Source organism: Vollenhovia emeryi, unplaced genomic scaffold, assembly GCF_000949405.1.
Source record: "Vollenhovia emeryi isolate VEMERY1.0 unplaced genomic scaffold, V.emery_V1.0 DF939182.1, whole genome shotgun sequence".
Taxonomy (NCBI): domain Eukaryota; kingdom Metazoa; phylum Arthropoda; class Insecta; order Hymenoptera; family Formicidae; genus Vollenhovia; species Vollenhovia emeryi.
Window position 1 is genome coordinate 533,296 of NW_011967184.1, and position 17,810 is coordinate 551,105.

The 17,810-nt window shown below is 49.9% G+C and overlaps 3 protein-coding genes across 3 annotated transcripts; 2 read left to right on the forward strand and 1 right to left on the reverse strand.

Moving 5' to 3' along the window:
- The first annotated feature begins 1,417 nt into the window (after window positions 1–1,417).
- On the forward strand, window positions 1,418–3,603 carry LOC105562910 (dolichyl-diphosphooligosaccharide--protein glycosyltransferase subunit 1). The gene has a single exon (XM_012014078.1). It carries the CDS (start codon window positions 1,501–1,503, stop codon window positions 3,313–3,315), a length of 1,815 nt encoding a protein of 604 aa, XP_011869468.1. The 5' UTR covers window positions 1,418–1,500; the 3' UTR covers window positions 3,316–3,603.
- Window positions 3,604–4,706: 1,103 nt separating this feature from the next.
- Window positions 4,707–6,852, forward strand: LOC105562912 (putative deoxyribonuclease TATDN1). Its single transcript, XM_012014080.1, has 5 exons — window positions 4,707–5,037; window positions 5,347–5,526; window positions 5,693–6,086; window positions 6,146–6,349; window positions 6,446–6,852. Exons 1-5 carry the CDS (start codon window positions 4,998–5,000, stop codon window positions 6,549–6,551), a joined length of 924 nt encoding a protein of 307 aa, XP_011869470.1. The 5' UTR covers window positions 4,707–4,997; the 3' UTR covers window positions 6,552–6,852.
- A 252-nt stretch (window positions 6,853–7,104) lies between these two features.
- Window positions 7,105–16,678, reverse strand: LOC105562911 (transmembrane protein 214-A). The gene is made up of 9 exons (XM_012014079.1): window positions 16,355–16,678; window positions 15,712–15,932; window positions 14,886–15,575; window positions 14,583–14,793; window positions 14,362–14,501; window positions 9,227–9,350; window positions 7,993–8,258; window positions 7,763–7,914; window positions 7,105–7,684 (listed from the first exon to the last, which is right to left on the reverse strand). Exons 1-9 carry the CDS (start codon window positions 16,476–16,478, stop codon window positions 7,558–7,560), a joined length of 2,055 nt encoding a protein of 684 aa, XP_011869469.1. The 5' UTR covers window positions 16,479–16,678; the 3' UTR covers window positions 7,105–7,557.
- Between the last annotated feature and the right edge of the window lie 1,132 nt (window positions 16,679–17,810).

Below are 17,810 nucleotides of genomic sequence, written 5' to 3' on the forward strand. Positions count from 1 at the left end.
TAAATCATCTATTGTAGACTGGGACTAAGTCCCAGTCTACAATAGATGATTTAAGCCCTAAGCTTTAAGAAATTGGCCAATCACGGTCAAGTATGAGAAGAATGCGCGACTGTGATTAGTCAATTTCTTAAGGCTTAGGGCTTAAATCTCTATTGTAGACTGGGACTTAGACCCAGTCTACAATAGATGATTTAAGCCCTAAGCTTTAAGAAATTGGCCAATCACGGTCAAGTATGAGAAGAATGCGCGACTGTGATTAGTCAATTTCTTAAGGCTTAGGGCTTAAATCTCTATTGTAGACTGGGACTAACTCGTTATGTCGTCGTTACGGGCTTTGCGCAGATCTAATATACCGTAGAAAAGCTGCGCAAAGCCCGTAACGACGACATAACGAGTTACAGAATCACACTACAGGGGTGCTTTCGCGACGTAGATCAAAATGATCCGGATCAAAATGATCCGTGCTATGATTGGTCAAATCTGAAATTTCGTAGCATCTCATTGAAATTTTATTCAATGAAATTCCAGATTTGACCAATCATAGCACGGATCATTTTGATCCGGATCATTTTGATCTACGTCGCGAAAGCACCCCTGGGGTAAGGCTGAAATCACATGATGCAGAATAGGAGTACGGAATAGAGAGTGCGTTATAGAAACAGGCAATCAGAGCTTTGCCGTATCAACGAGTGACGGAAATGTCTGGCTCTGATTGGTTGCTTCTTTGACGCACGTTCTATTCCGCAGCTCTATTCTGCACCATGTGATTTCAGCCTAAAGGCCTTTGCACGTAAAAAAGCATTAACCGTAACCGTAATTTTAGTCCATAACCTACGGACCCTACGTAATTTTAGTCCGTAACCTTAGGAATTTTACTTGGGTTGCTCCATCTGTCTGTACGTGTTGAAAACTATGATTACGGACTAAAATTGCGGTTACGGTTAACGCTTTTTTACGTGCAAAGGCCTTAACAGTCACTGAAACAAAGGGAAAGTATGAATACTGGCCTAAGTAAACAAGCGGGTGAGAGCTTGCAAGTCGATTGGTTAAGAGCCATACGAGTAGCCAATCAACTTGCAACTTTTCTGCAAGAACAGAATATTCGCATGCGTTTCTTCTCCGAATAAATTGAAGAATCGAGCCCCTGTGGGTGAATCGCAACGCGATGAAAAAGAACCGCTCCCAAAGCGCGACACTGCTGGCCACACGTGTCATACGCACCCATTTCCGTGGATCGGCCGCACGCGTTGCAAACGCGAACGCATGTCCGCACGGCGGTGGGTTGCCGGCCACATCGATATGTATTGACATGCGCGCGACTGGCCGGCGCCATAGACAAACGCCACGTATTTTGTTATGTGCTAACCGTGTCGCCGCGTACCGGCGAGTGCACAACATACAGGAAGGTTTATCGCCGCGTTTCGTCCCAGCGGGGACGGAGACTCGTTGTTTGCTCAACGTCACTGTCGGTGTCCCGTTGCTCTCAAGGTCTCGTCGACGATGTCCGGCGTCCGCGTGTTGATCTGCGCTCTCGCGCTCTACCTGGGCGGCTGCTGCTCGGCTGCCGACCACCTCGTGGATCCGGACCTGGTCGTCCGCAACGTCGAGCGGCACATCGACCTGCAGTCCCAGCTGACCAAGATCACCACTCGGGTGGTGCTGGACAACAGCGGTAAGGACCGCGGCGTCCCGAGCTTCCTCTTCTGCCTGGACTTCGCCCAGAGCAGATCCATCAGTTACGTCGCGGCGCACGTGGAGCCCGGCAAGCTGGAGCTCAAGGTGACCGAGGCCAAGGTGGCGGCGTACCGCGACAGAACCTTCTACTCCGTTGATCTCGGCAACCACCTGGCGGCCCGGCGCACCCTCACCATCGAGCTGGAGACTGTGCTGACGCACGAGCTGGCGCCGCATCCCAAACAGATCACCCAGCAGGAGAAGCAGTTGGTCAGATACACGGGGAACGTGTACACCTGCCTGCCGTACGCCGTCACCAAGCAGACCACCTACGTCGCGCTGCCCACGCGCAATCTCGAGAGCTACACCAAGATCAAGCCGGTCTCCCAGACCGGCTCGATGCTCGCCTACGGGCCGTACGAGGCGCAGCCGCCGTTCGCCTACGAGGAGATGACGGTGCACTTCGAGAACAACAACAAGTTCCTGACGGTGACGCGGCTCGAGAGGATCATCGAGATCTCGCATTGGGGCAACGTGGCCGTCGAGGAGCACATCGACCTCCTGCACACCGGCGCGCTGCTCAAGGGCTCCTTCTCGCGCTACGAGTACGCCCGCGAGTCCAAGTCCGGCCAGGCCAGCATCCAGAGCTTCGACACCGTCCTGCCGGCGGCCGCCTCCGACATCTACTACCGCGACGAGATCGGCAACATCTCCACGTCGCACACCCGCGTCAAGAAGGACTCGGTCGAGCTGAACCTGCGGCCGCGGTTCCCGCTGTTCGGCGGCTGGAAAACCCGCTACACGATCGGCTACAACGTGCCCAGCTACGAGTACCTCTTCCACTCCGGGGACGAGTTCGTCCTGGAGATGCGGCTGCTGGATCACGTCTTCGACGACATGGTCGTAGACGAGATGGTCCTCAAGATAATCCTGCCGGAGGGCGCGCGGAACATCAAACTGGAGCTACCGTATCTCGCCACTCGGCTGCCCGACTCCCTGCACTACACGTATCTGGACGTGACGGGACGCCCGGTGGTCTCCGTGACCAAGAACAACCTGGTGGAGAATCACATTCAGAGTTTCAGGCTTAGGTACACGTTCCCGCGTCTGCTGATGCTGCAGGAGCCGCTCATGATCGTGCTGGCGCTCTGGCTCATGTTCCTCGCGGTCATAGTCTACGTGAGATGCGACTTCTCCATCGACAAGGACGAGGCGTCGGAGAGCAAGCTGAGGATCGCCGGGCAGTGCGAGAAGGTGCTCGCCGTTCAGGACCGCCGAATCGCGACCTACTACAGCCTGGAGGAGCAGCTGGCCTGCCTCAAGACCTCCAAGGACACCAACGTTTTCCTCTCCGCGATCAAGGGCATCAATCAGGATTACAAGGCGGCGAACAACGCGCTCAACGAGATCGCGCAGAAGATCAAGGGCGAGTCCAGCGACGTGTACGATCGCATACAGGAGCTGCAGAAGTGCGATCGTTATCTCAAAGAGGTCTACGGCCAGCTGCAGAGCCTGTACCTGGAGAAGCTCATCCCGGGCAAGATCAACCGGCAGCAGTTCATCGACATGGAGATGACCATCTCCAGGAAAAAGGAGGACTGCATCGAGAAGATCAACGCGATCGTCAAGTCGCTCCGGTAATCCGCGTACCGTGCGAGACTCCCCCAGGATTTCGAAAGCAACGACGGTGTTGCGTCTGCGATACTGCAAAACGCCGAACCTCGCACATCTGTTAATATTCCATTTCGCGAGCACCGAGCAAGGATTCCATACGTTCACGCGCGCGTCGAGTCACAAGGAAACTCTTGTCTGCATAGATTAAGCTTTATAATATATAGAGGAGGAGAAACACTGAACGAAACGTTTTGTTCGTTGTATTTGTTATTTTCAGGAAACGTTGTATCAATAAAGTAAACTTGTAAGAGATAACCGACGCTATTGTATACGTGTACGTCTCCAACAGTGTCCCTTGTAGAAAGACAAAGACGCTCGCCAAGCTCGAGCTAAGCTTGGAAAAAGAATGTTCAGCTGCAACTGGAAACTGTCTGGCAATTGTAATCTCCGTTACGGATTGGAGCCTGAGCTAGAATGGCTTGTATTCTTTTATTCTCAAGTCACAGGGCGGTTATTGCGCGTTACTTTAAGACAAAGATTTAAAATATGCGAGTTCACATTTAAAAATTACAAGTATGGGCTACCTACATCTTGCCTTGGACCCGCATTGGCCTTTTCTCGTGTGTTGCTTAGTTTTATTGAGGGTCTTTAAACTCTTACAAAACACCCAGTCAGCAAAATGTTAACAAATCGGCAGCGGATTCATCAGCGACTCGCGAAACTCTCGATTGTCCGAATTTACTCTCAAATTTGTGTAAATATTTAAATCTGGATGTTTACGCCCAAATTTGAGAGTAAATTCGGACAATCGAGAACTAACACTCAAAACTTGAGTGTTTTTTTTTCCGTAAGGGAACATACGCTGTCGGCAGAAACAGAGTAGATTTTTGCACCTTCGCACAGAAAATTGCATAGCTGCATACGCACAGCATAAGCCGTCCGGACCAATGAGCGTGTTATGTAAATCAATACGATTCAATGCTCGATGCTCATTGGTCAGACGGTTCTTGTGCATATGCAGCTGTGCAATTTTGCGAGCGATGACCCTTTGCTGTATTTCTGCCGACGTGCTGGCAACATGTCGAATCTATCAAGTCCCTGTACGCAATCTCCAGTCTTTATGCTTCCCTCGAAATTTCTAGCGGGCATTTGACGAAATCTGTTCTGGCAGATTTGGCTATCGGCCTGAAAGTATCCCAAGGAGAACGTAAAGTCAGAACGATGTCAATTTGATGTCGTTGACCAAATTTTGGTCAATATTGCATCAATTTGTCATAAATCTCGTCAATATGACGTCGAATTGACATCGTCCTGACTTTCTGTTCTCCTTGGGTACAAGATAGCCGTTCCGCTCGGGCCCTTGTGCGTAATAATTGCATCGCAATTATCGCAATCGCGGAGAAGAAAATTACGCAGCGGAGTCAGCTGCGAGGGCCCATCCCTCCGCCAGGTCGTCCGCGTCGGATTTTTATTTTCCAGCGGGCATCCAGGATCGCGAGTCGCGCGAGCGATCGCTGGCACGGGCTGATCGATGGCGCGCGGCGACGAGGACAGCGTCGGGACGGCGCACTACTGCGCATGAAGGCTACGTCAGTCCTCCATGTGTCGATCCAGCCGAGCCGGTCGGAACGGCGGACACCTGCTAACCTCTCCGTCTCTACCCGTCGCCTCGGCCGAGCGTGGACCGAGTCCCCGTCTAGGAGCGCCTCATGCTCGCAGCTAGAATGTCCAATTTGCGGAAATTCATAGGTAAGTCGGCGATCGTCCGCCCCGCGTACGCTTTCCGTCTCGCGGTTTAAGGTTATAGCGGGACCTGGGGCGCCCTTTCGAGCCGACCGAGTCCCGCTCGCTCTCGGTGGCTTCTCTCGTCCTCGTCTTCTCCGGGCAGACGCCCGGTGGCTCTTCTCGCGGAGCCCTTGGGTGCCCCGCGTAGGCGCGATAGATATCTCGGCGGCGCGCCGCTGCGTATCCGCGAACGCGGCGAACACCTCGCGTCGTTGCCTCGAGCGATTTGATCGGGGAACGAGGCGTTCTTCATCGCGCTGCGAACTGTTGCAGACATCGGGGCCAATTTAACGGATTCCATGTACCAGGGGATCTACCACGGGTCCCAGAAGCATCAGCCGGATTTGGATAAAGTTTTGGAGCGGAGCTGGAGCAACAATCTCTCCAAGATCATCATCACGGCCGGCAGCGTGGAGGACAGCAAGAAGGCCCTCGAGTTGGCGAGAACCGATGGCAAGTACCCCCGGACGTGAGAGATCGCCGATGTCTCTCTGCGTTCTCGAATTAACATTTTAGCCGTGGATCCCGCTGGTTGCGCAAAAGCCTCGTCTCACGACTCGAGGTAACTTCGCTTCGTTTTGGACGAGCGACTGATCGCCGATCCACCGGCAAATTGCAGACAGACTGTACTCGACGGTCGGCTGCCACCCGACCCGCTGCAACGAATTCGACGAGTGCGGCGACCCGGAGGAGTACCTGAAGTCGCTGTCGGACCTGGCGCTGAACAACAAGGACAAGGTGGTCGCCATCGGCGAGATGGGCCTCGACTACGACAGGCTCAACTTCTGCCCGAAGGAGACCCAGAAGAAGTACTTCGAGCTGCAACTGTCGTTGTGCTCGACGCTGAAGCTGCCGATGTTCCTGCACTGCCGCAACGCCAGCGACGACTTCGTGCGAATTCTGAGGAAGCACAAGAACGAGCTGACGCCGGGCGTCGTGCACTCGTTCGACGGCAATCCGGAGGACGCCAATTCCATACTACAGCTAGGCTTGTACATCGGCGTCAACGGATGGTAAGACGAGCCGGAGAGGGTGGAGAGAAGAGCGGTCCGATAATCTCGTCTCGTTTCAGCTCGTTGAAGACGGAGGAGAACCTATTCGCGATCACTACCATTCCTTCGGACAGGCTCATGATAGAGACCGACTGCCCATGGTGCGAGATCAGGCCAACGCACGCGTCCGCGAACGACGTTATCACGCACTTCCCGTCTGTGAAGAAGGAAAAGTGGCAGGCGGATCAGATGGTCAAAGGACGGAACGAGCCCTGCACGATAGTGTGAGTGCGCCTCCCTTCCCGCGGGTCGCGATTTAACATTACGCCACTAATTCCCGTAGCCTTTAAAGACCATGACGCGATCTCCACTACTTGCAGTCAAATATTGGAAGTCCTGGCGCGGATCAGAGACGAGGAGGAGGAGTACCTGTGCAATCAAATCTACAAGAATACCATGAAGCTCTTCTTCCCGTACGAATTGTAGTGCGCGAGTACTCGCCGCCGCGGTAACACGGGCGGACTCCAAGTGCGCTGACGTGACACGCATTCGCGAAAGTAATCAGGGATAAAAGCTGTGAACGTGAACGCAAGAACTAAGGAAGAAGAAAAAAGAAATAACAAGAAATAAGAGGCACGCCGCTGAATTTCTATTGAAGGGAGGAAATGAAGACACTCATTTTTACATACGTGGCTTTATATGGAAGTGGCTCAACGTCACTGTCCACAGATCTCTCTTCCCATGTAAAACTTTAATATATTCTTGTTAAAATTATATTATCATATCTCATATTCATCTATTGCGTTTCACCGCTATTATTACCATCATCTCATTTATTATTATTATATTATATTGCGATATTTATTAATACTATTCTGCTATTCCTAAAAATATCACCGTTGCTGCTGTTATTACTGCGACTCCGTCCCCCCCGTCATTCCGAAATGATTTTCCCTGTAATCATTTCTCGCTGCCCGTAGCAATTCTTCCCTTACTACGTCTACGAGATGTCACGAAAAGAATTTGTCTTATTCGATCATTCAATACAATCGAATGTATATTCAATCAAAATCCTCAAAATTATAGGTGAAAATACAAAATACTAAAGATCGCACTTTCAACGATTTGCGTACAGTAGATCTAACGTATGGAAAGATATACACACACGTATACATATATATATATATTACATAATAATTTCAAAGAAAGCGGCAGAAAAGTATTTATCTTAAAAAAATGTTCGCGATTGTTCGAAATGCATTGGAAGATCACCAAGTTTCCCGCGTCGGTGCCGACCAAAGCAAGATATAGATTTTCTCATCGAGATATCACAGGTGAAATGGCCGACGCATTCGTGATCTTCCGAAAAATATACATGTTAACGCTTCCGTGTCATAAATAATAAATGCCGAGTCGCGTGGTGAGGCGAGGAGGTGTTTCGTCATCGACGCAATAGTTATTCGTACAGCAAAACCATTGAATTCTCTTTTATTCATGGCACTTTGGAGAGAGTCTGCACTTTCTCGTACACCCAATCGTACGTCTGCACGGCGTACGACTGCGTCGTGTCGAAAGCCCATATGGCGTAACCGCGGAGGCTGTCCGGGCTGAGCTTGCCCCTGAAAAAGAGAAGAGAGGGTCACGGCCGGACGTCCGATTTTCCGCTGCCTCTGCGCAACGTGCGGACGTGCACTTACACGAAGACGTTCTTCTCCAGCCACTGTATCGACGCGGTGGAATGTTCAATAACTTTCTCCCCGATCAGAACGAAGGAAACTTTCACGAACTCCAGTCCCTGAACACTCCGGGATTTAATTTGTTCCAAGATCCCTGGAGCGTAATACTCGATCTGCAAAAAGGGAAAAAGGATCGTTACGAGGTGCGTCGATCGACAGAGATACTCGGCGAGTCACTTCATTGCACTTACCGTGTCCCGAATTACAGGTATATTCCTTTCGACGTACGCCGCAGCATTGTTGTACAGTTTAATCGAGAGATTTCTTAATACCAGGCCTAGATCGCCAGCTAATTTAACGTATGGTGCACACAAATCTACAACGGCTTTGTAATACTCCGGCGAGCTATCCTTAATTGCTTTGTGTCCTGCAGACCAATAGAACTTTAGAGTAGTCCACGCCTTTTCTACGTGTTTCAATATCCCGCTAGTTTTCAAGAACTTTCCAACTTGGGATGCTACAATAACATAAAAAGCCAATGTACAATAAGGTAAAGAAAATACAATTTGTATCGCCAATTTGGTTACAAGAGCGGTTAGAGAGGCAGCGATGATGGTCGATGATGTTGATGATGGCAATGGATATGACGTCAGTGAACCATTACTATTTAACGAGTTGTGTCAAACGCAAGGCACGATAACGATTCTCCCCCCCGAGGATGACAAAAGATTTTTATCGAGACGCGCAGAAACGAATAGAACTCAGTCTCGGTCTGCAATAGATGCTTTAAGCTCCAAGCCTCAAGAAATTAACTAATCGCATTCGAGCATTCGCCTCGCACTCGACTGCGATTGGTAAATTTCTCAAGGCTCGGGTCTTAAGTCACTTACGGACTGGGACTTGACGAAGTTGTACTATCAACGATTCTCCCCCGAAGATGACAACCTAATGACAAAAGTATCGAATCGAGATGTGCAGAAATGAGTAGAATTCAGTCTCGGTCTGCAAAAAGTGCTTAAGCTCTGAGCATCAAGAAATTATCTAATCGCATTCGAGCATTCGCCTCGCACTCGACTGCGACTGATAAATTCCTCAAGGCTCAGCGGGTCAATTGCTCAAATCGAAATGCTAAAAGTGAACAGCTTCGTCTCTTCCTAACCGTCCCCTTAGAAAGAGGCAAAGCCGCTGACTTTTAGCATTTTCGCTGTACTGTAAGATACACAGAATTGACCCCCCGGGTCTTAAATCACTCGTAGTAGACTGGGACTTGAGAGCAAGTTGTACTATCAAGTGCAGGGCGCGAAAGCCACGGCCAACGGTTCTCCCCGCGGATGACAACCTAGTGACAAAAGAGTCGAATCGAGATGTGCAGAAATGTATGGAAGTTTAGCCAAGTTTAGAAGCGCGCAAAATGAGGATGACAGGATGACACGCGAGGCGAGAAGCGAGCGAGAAACGCGGTGGTTCGCAGGGGGAAGCTCTTACCCTCGAAGGAGCCATGCTTCTGCGTGTCGTACGCCACGATAGCGCCGATCAGCAGCAACAGGAGGAGGCTAGCAGATCTCCATGGAAAGCCGCGGCTGGAGGACGTCATTTTCTTCAGTAGTACCTGAAAGAACGAGGCGATGTGTGAGGCGCGTTCGTTTCTCAGCGAGAGACTGCTTCACCCCGCTCCGCCCAACTTCGAAAAACGTCACGGAGATCTCGCGTCAAATCAAATCGCTCTCTCTCTCTCTTTCTCTCTCCGCCACGCCGGCGAGTTCTAATCTCGCTCGATCAACGGCGATCACGATTTCGATACGCGTTGGCGCGATGACTTGGAGATCGACGCGACGGGCGATCGAACGACGACGCGTTTCCTGCGCGAGACCGCGAACCACCTCGTCATCGGCCGAGGAAGCCTCTCCGCGAGAGAGCACGTCCGATCCACGCGGCGTGAACCGCGCGCGGAAACACACACACTCTCTCTCTCTCTTTCTCTTACCTGCGGAAAATCAGGAGGACGCGTTTACTCGCGCGCGGGTAAATAATCCTCGTCCGCGCGCTGCGTGACAGAGGGAGGGCGGGCGGGGGAAACGAGAGAGAGAGAAAAAAAGGAAAAACGGACGAAGCCGCGCAGCGCGTGCCGTGCCGTGCGAGCGGTGCCCAGTGTCGTCACACGCCGACCGACCGAGGGGGGCGACGCGGCGATCAATAGTCGCGTACGCGCGTGCACCACGCTCCCGAAAACGATGGCTCCGCGCGCTGCTCCCGCGTCACGCTTCTACGATCGCGGGGCCCGAGTCGCGCTCGCGCGGCGGGCGGGAACACCCTCCGTCGAGGCGTCGAGATCCGTTAGGAATCCGGTCTCGCGCGCGCCCAATTTCGCGCGAATCCCTCTCTCGAAACCGCGTCTCTCTCTCTCTCTCTCTTTGCCCCCCTTTTTTCCTTCCCTGCGACGCAGATCTGGGGCTCGGACGAGCGAGATTCACGGAATCCAAGACGGACGGACCGTTGGTCCCCCGTCGAGACGCTGGCTGGCTCGCGTAGCACGCAGGCGGACGTTGTCGCTTTGTCTTTTTTACCGAGGTAGAACTGACAGTTCCGTTTATCACCCCTCTCTCTCTCTCTCTCTCTCTCTCTCTCTCTCTCTTTCAAGGTTCGAGATCGAGTTTCGGAAAGGTCGTTCCTCCTCGCCGAGGCGCCGAAAACGGAGCGACGCGTCTCGCATGGACGTGGAAGATGCACCGAGAGAGAAAGAGAGAACGCGCGAGCGTAGGAAAAAAAATTCGAATCTACCGAACGTTAGGGTTTACGGCTCTCCTATTGCTCCCTTGTTGCCGATAACAATACGTACATGCGCGTGACCAGGAGGGCATCTAGGAACGACCGCGCGCTGCGTAGAATTGTCGCGCACTAACGGAGACTGCGACGCGCGCAATTGCGAGCTACGGGCGCGGGCGTTGTTACACGAGGCGGGCCGAGCGATCGAGCGGGGCTCTTATCGAGCATCGCTGATAACGAGCCTCGCGCCCGGACCTCAATACGGCGGATTCTGTCACTCGCTATCGATGTTTTTCGGTTAACCGGCGACAATTAAATGGCGGAGACGAGCCTCGGGGGGGAAAAAAAAAGCAGACAGCGCAGCGTCCACGCGGGCCGTCGCGGGACACTGAGAGCCATCGATAGCAAGTTACAGAATCCGCGGTGCTGGTCTCTTTAATTTAACAAAGTGGCTTTTAATCCCGAGCCACGCGGGGGCCGTTTGAAAAGTTCCCGGCGTCAAGTTTTCAATGGCACTCGCGGACGTTAAGCCCGTATCAGACTATCGTATTGGGATTGGGATTAGATTGAAATTTAACCAATCACAGTAAAGTTTACTAATCTTAAGTTCAGTAACTTTTACTCTGATTGGTCAAATTTCAATCTAATCCCAATCTCAATCCGTAGTCTGATACGGGCTTTAAACGGAGAGCCAGCTCTTCTACAAACATGCGTAAAGCTCCGACTCGTGCAGTCAAACAGTTCGTTTTATAGAGATCTTTAAACGGGCGCGTCTTCGAAAACATGAATAAGCTCCGAGCGTCGCGATCAGGTAGTTTGTGAGGAAGGATTTAATCGTCGGCCCGATCTGCATGAATATCTTTTGCCGATAAGCCCTCGTCAAATTTGCGTTCAATAACAAACTTTCCAATTTAACGCGTGGCGTGTCTATTTGTACTTCACTTGGGGAACTTCTCAAACGGCCCTCGTGGAACGGAGAAACGAGATTTGCGGCGCGTTCCGTTTCACGCATCATGCACACAATGCATAATTTATTCTTGTTATTTACCCGACGTTAACTACAGATAAATGATGCATTATGCGCATCATGCGTGAAACGGAACACACCTTTGATCCCGCGGTCTCTCTTCGTGGGTCTTGCTTTTCATTTTAGAAAACCGCACAACAGTTTCTTGCGCGTTCGCGGGCGCGTACGAGAGCGAAAAGAAATTCAATCTGGAGGCGCTAATCCAACGATATTAAATAGAGAAGGTCCATACGTATGTCGGTGTTTTTATAGATACGTAATTGCGGCGGCAGAATCGAAAGTTGCGGCATAAGAACCGAGATTCGCGAGCGGCGAAGGTCGGGGAACTCGCCGAGAGAAATGCTTTCTAACAGCGAATTCGATTGCTTGCACTAGTCAATTTTTATATTTAATTTTGTCTTAAATACACGTTCGAAGTGTTTAGCCAAAAAAAAAAAGATCCGTATGGACGCTATACAGATTTTACTGGCTAAGAAACATTCCAAGAGATATTTAAGACGATCCCCAAGTATAAGAATTGACGGTAAACAAGTCTAACCCGTGTGGCAAATCAAACTCGTCGGTGTCTAGTGATTGTCTAATTATTTGGAGTTTTAACTCATCACTGTCTAGTTTTATTACCTCATAATCAGGTATAAATGTAACGCTTTTTTATGCGAGTGGTAATGTTGCAAGCGTTTATCGAATTATTAGGTAAGAAAGAAGCGTCGCTGCTATACAAAATCTCTAGATAATGTCTAGAATTTCTAAATACTGTTGTCTCGCAACTAGAAAACTAAAATAGTTCGTGGCTGACTAGTAAAAATTTTCCATCGTTTACCTGCACTTGTAATTCCAGATTATTGCTATAAATTGTGTCATTATCTGTACATTTTATAGATTATTAAATACTTTTATTTCACTTTACCTCCTTTGTAACCATTGAAAAAAAAAACGGTGGCATGTATCGGGATTAGATCCTGGAATCCTTGTGTTACGAACCATGTACGTTTCTCACTAGATCAAAGTCAATTTGATGTATATGGTAATACAGAAAGATCAAGTTCTTCCGTTCAATGTCACAGTGAACTCCAAATAACGATCTAGTCACTGGTTAAAAATTTTAAGTATGATATACATTGAAAAATCAGGCAAATGACAATAACAGTACTAGCTAGATATTTAATATAGTCTACACTAGCTAGCTACTAGCATTTGCCTCAGTTTAAACAAGCAGTTTTCCACACGGGAACAGCGAGTTCGATTGCTTGCACTAGTGCGCACTAAGGTCTGCTTATAGTCAATTTTTATATTTAACCTTGCCTTAAATACACGTTCGAAGAGTATTTAGCCAAAAAATAATCCGTATGGACGCTATACGTGATTTTACTGGCTAAGAAACATTTCAAGAGACATTTAAGACGATCCCTAAGTATAATTGACTGTAAATAAGTCTAACAACGAATTCGATTGCTTGCACTAGTGTGCACTAAGGTCTGCTTATAGTTAATTTTCATATTTAACTTTGTCTTAAATACACGTTCAAAGAGTATTTAGCTAAAAAGTAATCCATACGGACGCTATACAGACTAAGAAACATTTCGAGAGACATTTAAGACGATTCCTAAATAGTATAAGAATTGACTGTAAACAAGTCTAACAGCGAATTCGATTGCTTGCACTAGTGCGCACTGAATGCACACTAAGACTTGTCTATAGCCCATTCTTATATTTAATCTTTGGTTACGGTCAAGCTGCTACAAATGCTTCCAAGTGTTTCTCTTCTCCTTCAATCTTTTCTGAAAGATAGGAAAAAGAAGAGTACTTTGAAACATTTGGAGCGACAGCTTGACCGCAGCCTTTGTCTTAAATACACGTTCGAAGAGTGTTTAGTCTAAAAAATGATCCGTATGGACGCTACAGATTTAACTGGCTAAGAAACATTTCAAGAGGCATTTAAGACGATCCCTAATTGTAAGTATAAGAATTGACTGTAAACAGGCTTCAGTGTGCATTCAGTGCGCACTAGTGCACGCAACCGAATTCGCTACAAGTTTAACGTCCGCGCAGTAGCGATTTTCTGCAGTTTTTTCGCCGAGGGGGCTGCCTCGTAGCGAGTCTCTCTCGTGCGAAAACGCACAATGCGGCACGTTTAAATGCGACACGTGTGAGTTATGTTTGTTACCTGGTTGCGCACGCGATCGTCGCCGCGGGCGGACTCTCGTCGTTAGAAAGGAATGCCGCGCCTCGGGTTTTACGACGCTATTGAATCAATTCCAGTAATTACACAGTAATTTTCACCTGTCGTCTTTTTAACATTTATCGTGTGGATCTGCTGGTTTTGTAGACGCGACACACGCGACTCTCAGCGAGATACGTTTTTACCGTGATTCTTATATTTTGCACGATAATAGAGAGCGTTTTCCTAGCGAGTGCATCCGTTTAGTGAAACGGTAATTAAGTTTGTGTATCGTTACTGTTCTCAGGCGGACAAACAAATTTCTCACGGTGGATAACACCGACGCAGCGCACAGTTAGTGCTGAAATGTCAGATATTTGCTTTATTGTCTGTAAGAGATAAGCGTATTATAACACAGATATTTACATTGAAAGCACTTTAATCGCGACATCTTATCAGACATTATCAGATACGTTTCGATATACTATCAGGCGACACGTTTTAATAAGCAACCGTAATTACCGTAGATAAATATGTTATTTAATACGACCGTATTCTTCAATATTTAAATATAAATTTACTTGAGCACCGCACTCTTGGGAACGCGAATTTCCTCGGATCGCTTTGCTCCACGCATTCCGGTGAATGCACAAAAATATGTCGCACACTCACCTGAGACGTTTTCTTGCACGCAAGCGCCAGGCTATCGTCTTTCGCCTTTTTCCACTTTTCATTATTGTTCTGGATAGCTCCGAGGGTTTCTTTGAAATGCTTAGCTTTGAACTTGCTGTGTAAACTAGGTAAATTCGTATCTGCGGACATTTTTGCATTTTTGAAAAGCGCGAGTACGCGCGACACGTCTCAGCCTCGCGAGGGTAGACGCGGATGCTCACCAATGTACGACAGAAGAAGACTGGATTGGTACAAATGCTTGGTATAAATGGAACTCCAAGTAGTGAAGCAGAGTGGCTCCGTGACCAGGCAGTCCGCGAGAACCTTAATCAGCTCGTGCCTGTAATTTGGATCCGATTTCTGCGACACTTTCCCCATCAACATCTCGAACAACTTCGTGTAACATATGTCCTTGTTCCTAAACAGTATTGCCTGCAATAGACATCGGCATTAATCCGCGCGTATCGTATTTTACGATATTTATTTATTAGATTAGAATACGCCTATAACTCGCGCCCCCTTACCCTCAGCCTGTCGATACTCGCGCCGAGGTCCTTCCCCAGACTCGCGGGTTGAATGTTCTGAAACCTCTGAGAGTAGGTGTCCACGATGATGCTCAGATACAGATCCAGACTGAGATCGTGGACGTTGTCGTGCCCGAAGACCAGATCGTTGAGGATCTGCACGACGTAGCTGGCGTAGCCCTTCGCCTCCAGCATCGGCGACATCACCTCGTGCCAGATCTTCAAGCCGACCGCGAGGTCCTTAATGCCGGCCTGCGACCAGGCCCACAGCAGGGACAGGCCGACGTTCTTCCTGTTCTCGTACGAGTTCCGAATGGTAATCAGCTTGGGAATGTTGGCGGCGGTCATCTCGGGATTCAAGTGCGCCAGCAGTTGCAGAAATATCTTGTGGCCGACGACGGGTGTCCCCTTGACCATGTCGGTGGCCATCGCGGTGAGGGTGTTCTCGTAGAAAATTTGTACGCTCTGCTGGCCCGTCATCTCCACCGCCCGCTCCAGGATGGAGGAGATCGCCTTAGGTACTAAACTTAACGGGTAATCCTTGGGTTTTCCTGAGAATATTACGTCTTCCTTGTTTACGGGTATCTTGATGTTGAGGAAGGCGTCGAGCTCCTTCAGCCAGAGCAAGGGGGCCTCGGGAAATCTGACTTGCGCGGTGGCCAGGAGTTCGTTGAGCTCCTGCGCGTTGATCTGCGTACGTTGCGAGGAATTAATTAGCAGCGCGCGACACGACGTTTCACGAGGCTATGGCAATTTGCAGTAGAAATCGACTTGCTTTCTTTTTCCTAAGTATTACGAATTTACGCCGAGCTAGAGGCGGTCTTACCGCGTTCAACGCATCCTTGACGGTCTTCGGAGGTTTCTCCTTCGGCTCTTGTTTCTTCTTCTCAACATGCTGCTGCTGCTGCTGCTGCTGTTTCTGCTGCTGCTTCCTCCTCTCCTCATTCTCCTTGGTCTTGTGCTCTTTCCCCTGCGCCTTGGCAGGCTTCTTGTTCTCCTTGTTTCCGTCCAGATTGTCGTACAGCGTCTTCACTTGACTCAACGGCACTGAAATTGCATGCGTGTTAATGTCGAACGCTTGACTTTCTCGACGCGGGAACAAAAAGCCGAGTGAAAAGTTAAGCGAAAGCGAGCGAGAAGCTGGGCAGAACAGCTCCAGGCTTGGAGCAAATTGTCCCCCGGGGCCCGCGGGACAACTGCAACGGTACGATTTGTCGCGGACTGTCCCCGTGTCATTCCGTATCGGAGGCGAGTACTTTGATCGCAAACGAGCGCCGCGAGACAGCAGGTATCGCGCGCGGTTGAGGCAGGTCGGGCGCTCGCCCGGGGTCGGCGTCGTCGCCTCCCCGGCGGCGATACGTCACCGACGTCGGCGGATATCGCAGCGAAATGGAGCGGAAGGCAACGGGGAGGCCGACCGCCCCCCTGAACGGGGGTAGAAAGCGGGCAGGTTATGACAGGCGACTCACGGAAGTCCTCGACTTTCGGCGCGTTCTCGATGAACTTCTTCTTCTCGGCCTTCGTCAGCTTGTTCGTCTTGTCGTTGCCCCTGTCCTTCTTCCTGCTGACCAGCTCCCAGCTGCCGGACGACATTTCGCGGCGAAAACGTAAACGCGATTCAACGACAGTAGTACAGAACGATGACGCGCACGCACACGTACGCAGGCGCTTAAGGCGAGAGAGAGAGAGAAAGAGAGAGGGCGAGAAAGAGACGACACGGAAGGCACTGAAGTCGGCCGGAGAAGAGCGCAGCTGGAGCGCAATGCGCGTCGCTCGGTCCCGTTGGCCAAGTGTCAGTCACAACAGTGGTACGTGGTCGCGCATGCGCACTCGCGCGACTGCCACGCGCACCGGCGACCGCGTATCGCTCTCGCGCTCTCGCGCCACGTACTTGTTTGTTTTTCTGCTCTCTCCCTCCGACGCCACGGGCGCGAGATAGCGCGAGCGGGAAGAATGGACGCACTTGCGTTGAGAGGGAGCAAAAAGGGGGAGAGAGAAAGAGATAACGCGCCGCGGACGAGGAAAAGCGCGGGTGTAGAAACCGAGTTTCGCTGATCTCGCGCGGCAAACGTCGCCGGTCGCCGATTATCAGCTCCGAGAGCGACCGCGCTCGAACTCCCCCTAGCTAGTCTCGATCGTTTATAAAGTGATATTTTAAATTTCTCTTCTTTTTTTTTTTATACAGGGTGTCTGATGCAAAAGTAGCCAACTTGAAAATAGTGGTAGATTGGGTTAAACTAAGGAGAAATATCAAGTGCCGCGGTACAAAAGTAACAATGGTTATCGAGTAATTAATTTACACGTCTGAGCGAATGAGAATGCCGAAGACGGTAGGCCGGACTCGGAAGGCATTTAAGAAAATCGATCGATGAGCGGGAGGTGGAGCGACGCGCGAGATACACCGTGGTGGAAAAAAACCTAGGCCCGGCGGGGAGCGCGGCGCGGGCGGCGAACGCGAGCGACCCGAAACATAAACATAAGGCCTGTTCTTTATTACTGCACTACTGAACTAGTGCAATAAGTTAAAATGAAACAAATAGATTACCTCTCATTCCAACTCATTGCACCAGTGTGCACTAGTTCAGGAGTGCAGCAATAAAAAAGTAAAAAACAGACCCATAGTATCTCGCGTGTCGCTCCACCTCCCGCTCATCGATCGATTTTCTTAAATGCCTTCCGAGTCCGGCCTACCGTATTCTGGGCCTAAATTCCGTACACGATTACCGACGACCATCGATACGTTAACGACGTTTGCGCAGCTTTTTCTACATGATAGAAAAGCTGCGCAAACGTCGTTAACGTATCGATGGTCGTCGGTAATCGTGTACGGAATTTAGGCCCTGCATCCTCATTCGCTCAGACGTGTAAATTAATTACTCGATAACTATTGTTACATTTGTACCGCGGTACATGATATTTCTCCTT